The 11,920-nt window shown below is 45.8% G+C and overlaps 6 protein-coding genes and 1 non-coding gene across 7 annotated transcripts; 3 read left to right on the top strand and 4 right to left on the bottom strand.

The window, feature by feature from the left end:
* Positions 1 to 1,681: 1,681 nt before the first annotated feature.
* On the bottom strand, positions 1,682 to 2,086 carry JR316_0005722 (uncharacterized protein; the record flags this gene model as incomplete). The annotated part of the gene is made up of 1 exon (XM_047891478.1): positions 1,682 to 2,086. The coding sequence occupies one exon, from the start codon at positions 2,084 to 2,086 to the stop codon at positions 1,682 to 1,684; it is 405 nt and encodes a 134-aa protein (XP_047748827.1).
* Positions 2,087 to 2,381: 295 nt separating this feature from the next.
* On the bottom strand, positions 2,382 to 3,212 carry JR316_0005723 (uncharacterized protein; the record flags this gene model as incomplete). Its single annotated transcript, XM_047891479.1, has 3 exons — positions 2,382 to 2,746; positions 3,122 to 3,144; positions 3,205 to 3,212. 3 exons carry the CDS (start codon positions 3,210 to 3,212, stop codon positions 2,382 to 2,384), a joined length of 396 nt encoding a protein of 131 aa, XP_047748828.1.
* An 84-nt stretch (positions 3,213 to 3,296) lies between these two features.
* JR316_0005724 (uncharacterized protein) lies at positions 3,297 to 3,743 on the bottom strand (the record flags this gene model as incomplete). Its single annotated transcript, XM_047891480.1, has 1 exon — positions 3,297 to 3,743. One exon carries the CDS (start codon positions 3,741 to 3,743, stop codon positions 3,297 to 3,299), a length of 447 nt encoding a protein of 148 aa, XP_047748829.1.
* Positions 3,744 to 5,606: 1,863 nt separating this feature from the next.
* JR316_0005725 (Thiamine repressible genes regulatory protein thi1) lies at positions 5,607 to 8,321 on the bottom strand (the record flags this gene model as incomplete). The annotated part of the gene is made up of 12 exons (XM_047891481.1): positions 5,607 to 6,028; positions 6,053 to 6,076; positions 6,159 to 6,270; positions 6,348 to 6,490; positions 6,633 to 6,910; positions 6,976 to 7,044; positions 7,098 to 7,255; positions 7,316 to 7,669; positions 7,724 to 7,835; positions 7,890 to 8,146; positions 8,202 to 8,256; positions 8,308 to 8,321. 12 exons carry the CDS (start codon positions 8,319 to 8,321, stop codon positions 5,607 to 5,609), a joined length of 1,998 nt encoding a protein of 665 aa, XP_047748830.1.
* Positions 8,322 to 9,680: 1,359 nt separating this feature from the next.
* Positions 9,681 to 10,598, top strand: JR316_0005726 (uncharacterized protein; the record flags this gene model as incomplete). The annotated part of the gene is made up of 1 exon (XM_047891482.1): positions 9,681 to 10,598. One exon carries the CDS (start codon positions 9,681 to 9,683, stop codon positions 10,596 to 10,598), a length of 918 nt encoding a protein of 305 aa, XP_047748831.1.
* Positions 10,599 to 10,741: 143 nt separating this feature from the next.
* On the top strand, positions 10,742 to 11,071 carry JR316_0005727 (uncharacterized protein; the record flags this gene model as incomplete). The annotated part of the gene is made up of 1 exon (XM_047891483.1): positions 10,742 to 11,071. One exon carries the CDS (start codon positions 10,742 to 10,744, stop codon positions 11,069 to 11,071), a length of 330 nt encoding a protein of 109 aa, XP_047748832.1.
* Positions 11,072 to 11,384: 313 nt separating this feature from the next.
* JR316_0005728 lies at positions 11,385 to 11,519 on the top strand. Its single transcript has one exon. It is a non-coding gene; the product is annotated as a tRNA-Leu (tRNA).
* The last annotated feature ends 401 nt before the right edge of the window (positions 11,520 to 11,920 follow it).

An 11,920-nucleotide genomic window follows, 5' to 3' on the forward strand; every position in this document is an offset into this window, starting at 1 on the left:
CAAGCGCTCAGGCCTTTGGCGGCCAGACTTACTCCGAATCAGCCACATCTTGTCCATCGCGAAAACCGCCAAAAACATGCATTGCCTTTGTACCCTTTTAAGGTAAGTCAGGAATTAGCCGACCTTACCAAGCCAATCAAAACATTTGTTGACCTTGGATTGCCTTTGAAAGGTTAGTGAATTATTAACTGATCTTTGCTTGGGATTTTAATATTTGTTCTTATTGTAAGTCATAGCAAAAGATTTCAGATGTATGTATAATCAGAGAATTATAAATTCTACCTTATTTTCCAATATAATTATATGCTTTGCCTTATATTGTGTTGTGAAGCTTTAGAAAAATATTTCCTTGTTAATGAAATCTTCCCTAAAAATTGAAAGGCAAACCAATATCTAGATTAGTAGTGTAGGTTATTCATTGATTTTTAGTTATTATATTGATTGTTCAATATTTATAACCACGGGGCGCTCCTCACTGCTCAGAGCAAGCTCAGAGACAAAGTTCCGTGAGAGATCACATGACATAGAGTCAGACATTGGGGCCACGGAAATTGGGGACGGGGACTCTAAAAGACCGTCGCACAACTCAAAACGACTCTGTCAAGGCTTTTCACCTCCCCCATCTTCAAGAAATTAAATGGTAAGAATTTCTTCCTAACTTGTGAGATTCCTGCCTTATAACCTCTAGCATATACAGTTCTAACAGTACTAGCACACATGTGGGACTGGGTTTGGCTGGTCAGATAGTAAGTGCACATCATATTCTGTACCATCTATTCCACAATGTACTCATTTTCAACACAAAGGTGACCAACTATCTGATTCTCGCACTCGGTCTCATTCTCGCTTTTAGTGTAGTTTTTTTGCTCTGCTGTTTTGACTTCTACAGTAGCTTTTTTTACTACACGTGTATTTGTATTTAGTTGGTTAATAAGCAATTTGTACATTTCTGGATACCGGCGGCCAAGCCAGAAAGAGTGAAATAAGATTCATTAATGAGCGCACATCTTTGCAAACTTACCCAGCTTTGCAAGGGCAATTAAAGATTTGCCCTGCCTTCAAAGGTCAACTAAGAATGACCGAAAGTTACTAAGGATTTGCAATGTTGCTAATTATAACGTGTCCTTACTTGTAAGTGCTTACAAGTAAGGCCATTTATAATCTTTGTGTCCTTAGTGCCATTTGTTACCTTTATTAGCAATGTATTATCTGGCAAACTTATGGCGGTTTTCGCGATGTCGCGTCTATTTCGCGTCAGATTCAGATCTTTCAGTCGATCACGTGACTTCCGTTTTCCCAGTCACTTTTCGACTAGCCGCCAAAGCCCTACGCACATACGGAAATTCGTGTCACCGCGAATATCTCAACCTTCATCCAGACTTAAACCATTCATCTGCAATTACTTCTATTTTTCTCACTCGTTTTCCTTTACTCATCTCGCAGGATTCCGTTCGAACGATATTAGCTTATCACACAGTTTGGCCAACGGTACTCAAAAACAAATTTACAAGATCATTCGTACGACATGCTCTGAGACGGCAGCAAAGGTTTGGGATTCTTTAATTCTAGCATACAAGCTCGTTTCTAAAGGTGATATGTCAAATTGAATCATATTGCCCCTCACTCAACACATGGAACTTACAATCTGTGGTTGTCGACAAACCCAAGTTTCAATGAAACCTCAAAAAATGAATCCAGCTCCTTGCTTCCCTCCCGCCTTGAAGAACGCAGCAGTCGCACTTGCGCTGCCCACCTGCTCAAGCATCCCAATCCCCTCCGGATTGCCCAAAGTTCTATCTCCCGGGTCCGGCTTAACATTCGGGGACGCCGCATCAATACTGAAATTATCTCTAGTCACCCTCGCCAGCATCGCGCTGCGCACCGACTGCGACTGCGGATCCTCTGGGTGCTTGTTGTGTGGGTAGATGACGTGCCCTTGAGACATGCAGTCGTTTTGCTCGTACAATGTGTCCTGCGAGAGGGATACGACGACGGATCTGTTCATTTTGCTCTGGGGGGTTATCGCAGAGATTGGACGCGCCAGGCGCGGTGGAAGGAGCTGAGAGAGTCTTGATGCTGCGGTCATTTTGGTGAGTGTGTACGTGAGGTTGCTTGATGCGAGGTGAGTTGATAAATGTTTTATACGTGTGCGTCAAAACGAAATGATTTCCTTTGAAATGTCTGAGTTTCTATTCCGATATCTAGCCCCTATCTACCCCATAAATGACATCACTGGGGAACTATCGGAATATCGAATCATTGACTAACGGCGCCAAAAATCAATATCGTTGCCATAAGATTCGAATTATATGCCTATCAATTGAGATAAGCATCCAGTGACAATGTATCAAAGTACGAACTGACCTTTATCTAACCGTCATTTACTTCTTCTCAAAGTGCTCAGCACTACCACCCGCACTTCCGACCTGATCCACCATGCCAATCCCCTCAGGATTGCCCGATCCAGTATCCTTCGGCTTCGTCTGTTTTCCTGAGCTCGCAGCATCCAACGAGCCGCCCGAATGATCTTTCCGCGTCCCCTTCCCGCCCTGTGCAGACTCGCTATGCGTGCTCTTCTGATGAAGGTTCGACGGGTCGTTAACGTTGCCTTGCGAGATGCTGTCTTTCTTTCCCGAAAGACTTTCTTTAGAAGGCGAAGCGGCGTATCCCCTGCGCATCCCAGTTATGGATGCGCGTGCAGGCATAATAGCCATTGTTCGTGAGGCTTTGAGTATGCTGGTCATGTCTGTGTAGTTTAATGTCAATGTTCAGAGCAAATTGAATCACAACCGTCTCTTTGGAGTGTAAATGGAGTTTGTGCATATATGACGTCACGCGAGCCAAGAGCCCTAAGTATGCCTGAACGCGTGAGGCCGTGGCGTCGACTTGGCGCTCCCGACTTATTTTTAGAACCCATTGTCATCCTCAACCCCTCTTGAGGTAAGTTGAGCTCCGAAGGCAGACCCTGAAGCCGCAGAAGATATGAAGGAGATCAAGCCTATCTCTGCGCATGTTGAAATTAAAATGGCACGATTCGTGTATGCGGTTGGATTATAAATAAATACTATCGTACAACATTGGGTACTCAGTCGATGATCACAGGATATCAGAATCATGATACAGATGCAGAAAAAAAAAGATATGCTAAAGTGGGAGATACGGTATGTTAGAGTTTTGAATTGAAGGATAGGTTGAGAAACGCACGATAGCATAGAATGTAGACAAAAAAGGGCACCAGAGCTCAACTCGCGCAGGATTAGAAGAAATACTGGATAAACCGAAAACAAGGTCAGAATTCAAAGCAGCAGTGCAGCAGACGCCCATGGAGCAAGTAAAGAACGTACACCAGGAAGAGTAGGCACCCGAATGTACTCGAAAGCATTCTGCTGGTGCGACCTCATAGGCAACATCTGGCTCCGTGACCTGTACGGCACTTTCGCCTGTGCCGGTTTCGACGACCTCTCAACTGGAGGTGGAGGGCGTCTGGACTCCACTCTCGGGCTTCCAGCAGGGCTCGAGTTCAAGCTCGACGGTGGACTGGCAACCTCTGGAGAAAAATGGACTACCGTGCTGCTTATACTCTCGACGGGGCTAACCGTTAAATCGGCTGTGGTTGTGGACGATAGAGGGAGTACTGGCGTAGAAGCTGAGAGAATGGATATTGGTGGTGAGGAAGAGCCTTTGCGCGATTTGCGGCTGGAGAAAACTGATTTGAGACGCAGAGGGATTGTGATAGAGGGCATGGTAAAGATGATGACAACGATAACCAGAAATCAGAGAATATAGGTATTCGAAAGAGAGGTTGAAATTATGGGTTTGAGAATGAGACGACGAGCCTGCGGGGTTGAGAAAAGAAGAAACGGTAGTGTTATATCCAGAATTTATAGGTCCCGATGACAGGTTTCTGGGAAGAGAAGGAAAGACGATATATGAGATATGAATAAACCGAAAGAGGGAGTGTTCCGAAAGAGACTCTCACTTCAACTAAGTTTAAATAGTCCTAGCCTGGCCAGGGCACCATGCACACCACGATTCCATATCTGATGAGGAGATGATGCTCTAGTCCGATATGAAAACTTTATTGACACCCGATAGGAATCCGCCGGGGGACAAAGCGCCGCATACAGACGCGGTGATACAATGGTTTGAAGGGTTTTTGAAGGAATCGAATATAGCTGCTAAGCGCGGGCGCAACTCTGCCGCATAGCGGTGTCTAAGATTGTATTGATTGATCCAGTGGCTAAGCGGATCCTCGAAAGAGCTGGTTACGGGTTGAAAATAAAGGTTCTTGGGAACTGGAAACACGATGATCGTATATTGTTGTGGATGCTGACAGGCGGGGCGACCCTCCAATTATACGATTTGAATTGTGAAACCCGCAAGGCGTCGCCTCACCAAGGAGCGCCAGCGGTATCAGGTCCTCGTGTCGGGCATGCCCAAAAGCCACTCTGGACACCGACCATTGATGTTATTACGGCGTTCTTTTATCTATGACACATATCCTCTCAGACAGGTCGTAGACAGATATCGATACCGGAAAGTTTGTAGGCCATTCCATCGCCGGGTGCCCACAATTCGATGGATGTATGCGGTAGGATACCTTTCTTGCCACCAGAACTCTTCAAGTGGGATTCCATATTCTGTTCCGGGAATGGTCTCGCATCCTTACTTTGATGACGGCCAGAGGAAGATGGCCAGAAAGACTGGGTGCATCACGCGAGCCTCTGCGAACCTGATTTGGCCGCGTAAGACCCGAAACGCGAATGCGCTAACTCGTACATCGGAGCCCTCAGCTCCAAATGGAACGTTGGAGTCTCGTTCCACATCTTCTATGGATGATTCCGAGACCAAGAGGTTGGATGGTCATATGAGAGCATGCGAGAACAGAAACCAAGGTACTAGGACACCAACAATGAATATGTTAGCGGTGACCAAGCGGTGACTCTTGGAAGAGAAAAGCAAAAGTGATATGGCACCGAGAGCAACTCGCGCCACGTCGGGAATGCCGGACGCGGGAGCTTGAAAGGCGGTGCCGAAAATACAGGGCCATTTCAGGCACAAACGCTGACCGCGGGGTCCACGGACACGATACTCGAGACTCGAGTTACCTCGAGTTGTCTCTGTTGAACCTGGTGGGTTGTCGCATATTCTCGAGCGATTGTAGATAGAAATAGAACGATGGTACAGAAAACATTTGACCTGAAATCAACCCGAAACCTCAGTTTGAACTCGACGCATGCATTGCGAAAGTATCAAACCCTTATAATTATGATCAGATTGGATACGTGCATATTGACTACAAGTACAAGTCATCCAACGGGCAGACCGACATCACGACGACAGAGTTCAGCAAAAGACTCGTTCTCCAGGTCTCCATGGAAGTAATCGGATCGTTCGTCACAAACATGTTTCATTCGCAGACATCGATCCCAAATAGGCATTGGATATTCCTATTGTATCAAACCTGCCGGCACCATTCAATCCCAGTTTGGGCAAATACAGCGTCGGACCCGCACAACTACAGCCAAGCATAATCTAAAACAGCTTGGTGTTATCCTAACTACAAACTACAACAGTAATACTCGTCTCCCTACCGAACTAGATTGTCATCCCAAAATATTTGGCATGCCATTTCCCCAATCCGCGTTAGACGCTGAACCATCGTTGGACTGGGCAGTATAAATACTCTGACCTTGAAACTGATTGGGTATGTGGAATGGGGGATAGCTCAGTAAGGAATACTGAACATTAGCATCATCAACCTCATTGGCTTCTCCATAGGTTGTGTATTGGGTATAACCCATTTCCGTCAAGGCTAGATCCTGGATTTCCCAGTTATTCGAAATTGGGAAAGATAGGTCAGGGAGGACATGTGCAGTAGTACTGTCATTTGTCGTGAGATGTCTTGATAATGACGGTTCGTAAACGTGTTGGGGATTTTTGTAGCTCAGTTGGAGTGGTCTCTCAAATCTACCTCGTTCTGTCAAGGAGTCGCTGACGAGTATAACGCTCTGCATTAAATTGTATACTGATGATGCAGAAACAGACATACCGGAATCGCCCTGCTTGGTTCCACCTACATACAACAAAGAGTGAGCTTGATAACAGACATATATAAAACACGAACCCTTTCTCGCATTCCTCCAGTATATTCATACATGTATTGTAATCATGGCTCTCTTCTCCTAGCACTTCATCGACCCGCACACTAGATTTAATCTTCTTCAGTTTATCAAGAACCAAAATACCCCCTGCCATGTACGCAGAAAGCTAGAAATATGCCATAATTTGTAAGCATACATTCCATAAAATTTTCTAGAGAGACTCAGGTGCACGATTATACTCACCGCTGTAGTGGGAAAGATACACAGCCCACGAGCCAGGCCCACCTCCAGCACCCTAGCACACTGTATCGCTGCACTCGTGCATTTTTCAAAGCTGGCAGTGGCAACGAGCTCTTCCGTAATATGCCGCCGATGAATCTGAATGTCTATGTAATGAAAAATCGTATGGAGGTTAACCGACTGATGAAAGAATATCGGATCCGCTCTGAGAGGATCCCACTGTACTTTTTAACGCAACCATCGCACATTATTAGTACATCCAGAGGCAAAGCGAATAGCATGGCGCACGATAGTCAGGTAAGTTGTCTTTCCACTCTATCATGGCCGAGTCGAGTGCTGCGATCATCCGGGCCTCCCAATCGACTCCAACATACCCAGACATCGTTTTAGATTTTTTGTTGGAGTATAATGTCCTCAGCACGACACTAAGCACTTCGCAAAGCCTGATCAGGCGTATGAATGCGGTAATTGTGCAAGGTTTCCCGTCTGGCTGCTGAAATGCTTTTCGAGGGTCGTCCATTATCCAGTATTCGTCGTCGCATGCAATGGGGTATTCAACATCAAATCTGCGCATTTCAAATGTCAAAAATTTATAACTAGTAAAAAGATGTGAGCCAAATCAGAAACCCACATTTCGTCTTGATATGCACAAGGGCGACCATATAGCGAGCTCAATATACGCTCAAGGCAGACGAGGGACCTAAATCACAAATTTATACTATCACTCCAAGTTGAATGGACAGATTCATTCACCAGAAAACGCGTTTTCGCAATTCTTTCTCAGCGGACGGTGGTTCGTTGTGTGCGTTACGCCTATGCAGACCAAGCTCTATCGCATGTCTTAGCCCCATGCCAAATACACTCCAAGACGTGTGTGGCAAAGAGGTACTGTAGAGATATTGCCCTGCTAGCTTACAACACCAAAAGTAAGCCAATTTATGTCTTGAAAGAAAAAGAAAAAGCTAGCTTACACAGAAATATTGCAAATCATAGATGCTCGCATTGGAAAGCGTTGCCCATCGGTGGACAGGGACCTGCGAAAAGTATTTCCACCCTGCAGACAAGTGTAACGTTCCATCGTTTATCAGCACACGGGGGTCCGAGCAGTACTTCGACCCTAGTGCACAGACCATCAAAACTATCATTCCAAATGAGGCATCCCAATGGTGTTGCCCGATAAACAAAGACTTCATGAATGTGGGACGATGAAGCACTGGAATGAGGATGTTGGTTTTCTCAAAGTAGAGAGATACGAGCTTTTCAAGCAGGTCGTCCTCAGGGAAGATGTATGAAGCTTCCGATGGTGTCACGCAATGTAGTTCCCACTATAGAAACCTCAGATTTCGCAGTGAAAAGAAAAAATAGTTTTTGCAACGTACTGGATGAATGCCCCAATAGCTACTGATCCTGTATGATTTGAGTTCGGGTTCTGGTTGCATACCGGTTATTGAATATTTAATATCATTCAGCCGCTTCGAAAATTCGAGTACACTGTTCAAAGTGTCAGCCTAACCTCTCCATCTCTTTCAACACTGCAAAACTGACCTAGCTTCTCCAAAGTACCGCACGTCCACACTAGCATTCATCGTGAACTTCTTCATCTCTTCTGCCAGCGATACATGTGATAAATCTTCCTCTTCTGGAGTTTCTTGATCATTGGTATTTGCTGGCAGCGAAAATTCCGTGTCTGGTGATTCAGCAGGCTGAGGGGGCGGATTTGTTACGATTTCGTCAGGTATGAGTGGTTCCGTGGCATAAGCATCTTGCGCAATCTCTTGCGCTCGTCCAGGTTCCCGACGTATCTGAGACGACAGTGAATTAAAAGATGAGCATCAGGCCATAAGTCATAACAATTACCTGATCAATAACCCGCTCGAGGGTTCTTATTCTCTGCTCCAGTATTTCAATGTACCTATATGCTCCATTATTAGATCCACAAGACATAAACAAGCAAGATGCGTACCCTGCCAGTTGCATCTCTCGTTTCTACAGTTTGTAGAGGTAAACATCTCCAATCTTCCAGACGCAGCATAGGTTTGATGTACCTTGTGACGGGTTGGCAAATCGTGGCTGCAGTATGCATCGGACTGGCGGCAATTAGTACAGGTGCTCCCAGGTATCGCGTTGCTGTCGCCTGAGTCACAGTGAGCAGAAACACCATCGAGTTTTGGAATCTGGCACGGAACATACATTTGACTGTTAAGTAAACGCTTAACTTCAGCATGCGATTTACCGAGAAAGGAACGTGTACTTCTTACTTACTCTTCTTGACGCGACACTTGTCGCATGCACCACGTAATCTTCGGATTTTTGCTTTTTGGACCGAGCTTGAATCTGCAGCGTTACTTGCTGGGGGAGTTGGACTTGCCGAAGACATGACACGAACGACTTTCTCTTTCTACCACAGTTGAAAGTGATCGTTAAAGTAACAGAGGGGTGGTTGGTGGTAATGAAACCTTTTGAACGGTCATTTAGCTCGTTGACGAGTTGTCTGCATTGCCCAACGGAGTAGCGATACACGTGAGTTATGTTAAAGTCATTTACGCGATTAGGATTGTGAAACGAGTGCGGTCTGGATTGAAGTGAAGTCAGGGAGTGCCTCAAATTCAAGATGATGTATTAAATACGTAGAAAGTCCATCCAGGGCATAAATTTACAAAGAAGAAATTCGGAAAGAATATCGAGAAATCTAAGAGCAAGCCAATAACACAGCCACAAATGAAAGCTGGACAGGGTCCCACGTGACCATGGCGTAATTATTAATATGGAAATAGCCGAAGGTAGATCTTTTTTTGGCACAGGGGACGTATTACCCCGCATTGTAATTCTTCGAAAATTCTCGATGAAGGTTTCCTTGCCACTGCACCACAATTGCTCCATAACATGTTCTGTTGGAGTGCCATGACCATTGAGGGTTATGGAAGTGCTCAAGGTTTCATACATATTCCAGCATTGTTCCCCGCTACACTCGGAGATGAGTAAAATTGTACGTAGCACCGCCAGTCCCGATTATTGTTGCGAACGACCCGGGTCGGAACCTGGGCGCTAACTGGGAGGTGGGAGTGGATGAGGTTAGCGCATCAAAGGCGTAATAATAGGCGAATAAGTGCTAGGCGGTCATGGGTTATGTGAATCTGAAAGGTTGAAGCTCCGGCACTGACACACCATCATCCTTTTTCCTTTCAAGAATCCAGTCTTCGGTCGGATGAAAACGTGATCGCCCTGGCATTTCCACCTACATATATCGGTGCACACCTTTTTTCGACAGAACCACCAAGTGCATAGCAGAACACACTAGCAAAAGGCACAAAACCGCCATCCTTGTTTACATCGACCATGTCCGCTCACCCACGACCCATGCAGCACCCGGTTCTACCTTGGGAAATAACTGACGCCATCATCGACCACCTCCACTCCGACGTTCGAGCACTGGCAATATGCAGTGCGGTCTGCGCAGAATGGCTCATACGCAGCCGCCATCACATTTTTTCGACCGTCCAGCTGTGGCCCTGGCGGGCCCAACGTTTCTTCGAGCTTGCAGCGTCCAGGGAGTGCACGTTCGTGAACAAGATCAGGTGCATCGAGGTCGACGATTCGAAAACGGTGAGGAAGGTGGATGGAGATGAGAGAGGAGCCGACGAACGTGGAGACGGAATGACCTTTTTCGAGGCCATGGCGCATTCGCATTTCTCATGCTTCGCTCAAGTCCGGACGCTCATCGTGCGCAACGTTGATTGGACAAAGCACCCGCTGCGCCACCAGGCTACCCTGCGTACCCATCTTTCCAAGTTCCATCAAATCGACAGGCTGGAGTTGCACGGCGTTGTATTCCATGACATGCGCGAAGTCGTACGGGTCGTCGATGCCTTCCCGGCGCTCTATCACCTCACTGCGAATGTCACATTCATGAAGATGTTGGAGCACACCATCGCTTCTGAGATGACGAATCACTTGACCAATAAGCTCGGTTCACTTGACTTGGGAACTGATGACAGTATACCTGCACTATTGAGTAGCGTCGTGTCCGCGGACCGTAATCCTTGCTCAATCAGGGAATTGAACCTGCAGAATATAAGGTCAGATCATCTGAAGTATGTTCAAAATGCGCTCGAGAGAGCGGGGAGCAACCTACGACATCTATCCCTAGGATTTGAGTCGGAGTTGGGTTCAAAATCTTTGCAGGGTATGAGCCCATCTAACGTTGGGTGTCCATTCCTAACTTGGTCTCAACAGAAAACACCGACCAGTTGTTAAACTTTTCCCGTTTGAGCTATCTTGAAACCCTGAGCCTGGAGGGATGGAACCTTTTCAGGACATCAAGTATTCAGGACAGAATTTCTGTTATTCTGGAGCGTATAGAGTCGTCCTTCCTAGAGTCCATCCGCCTCCGAGTACGTATGGACATTGAAGACAGTGCCATGCAAATGCAAAAATTCAACTGGTGCCGAATTGAGCGTGCATTGCTGGCACTTAACTTCTTTGGCATGAAGTCTGTCGTGGTTGTGGTTGACATTCCATCGCGAGGGACGATAAAGGAGACCGAGGTCGAAAACTGGATAATGACGGGTATGAATGACTTGTACTCTCGAGGCGCGTTGCGCGTCAGAGTCGTTCGTGAAGGAAGTACAGAGAGTATTAAAACCTCCAATGGTCAGTCGGGCATTGTCATCTCTCTCATCCCCCTATTAACCACGAGCTGTTCAGCAGTTGTGTCGAAAGAGACTTGAAATAGTTACCTTGGAGGAGTATGTTATGATAAGAGTCCCTTCATTTGGCTTGTCTGTGTATGTTATATGATTATGGTGGAGATTCGAATTAAAATTTGGGTGAATAGAAGGGAAGAGGAGCGAACGTTGAAAATTGGCTTGAGGGATATGGTGGTTTGAATGCAAAAGGCGTTCCACTCCTTATCTCGCCAAAACACCGAGCCGTGTTGCGCAACAGATAAGAGGCAAACGGGACGCCGCCCCACATAATATTATAAATAAATATCATACGGCCTCCTCGACTCTTAACGCTTAAAGGTTCAAAGTTTCCCATGGTGAGATGGCCGAGCGGTCTAAGGCGCCAGACTAAGGTTAACGACCAGGATGTTAGACATCCAATTAGGTAACCAATCATTGGTTACTTAATATCTGGTCCTCCGGGGCGTGGGTTCGAATCCCACTCTCATCACATCTTTTTAAATACCATTTGTGGCACCGTCGTGTGGGTTCAAATCACACTCCTATTTTACGGTCAGTTTCTCCTGTATGCCATGTAACTATGCTCACACCATTTATAGATGACCATGGCCATAGTTTTTGATTTTAATATCATTTGACTGCACGTTGGATAAAGAATTTGTCCAAGTAATAAGCACGACCGTCGAGTCGCTCATATTTGAATCGAAGTGATAGATAACAATACATTTAGAAAAAAATGGATCATATGTTGTTTAAATTAGTATCGCTGGTTTGGTGTTTGGTTCCAGCGAAAGACTAAAAAATCTACCAAGTTTGTGATCATATTGCGTGAGATAATGTGTCGGACTATGCCGAATTCATAGAACTTATAACATAAAATTTTACAGCACG

The sequence above is a fragment of the Psilocybe cubensis genome, chromosome 5 (assembly GCF_017499595.1).
Source record: "Psilocybe cubensis strain MGC-MH-2018 chromosome 5, whole genome shotgun sequence".
Taxonomy (NCBI): Eukaryota; Fungi; Basidiomycota; class Agaricomycetes; order Agaricales; family Agrocybaceae; genus Psilocybe; species Psilocybe cubensis.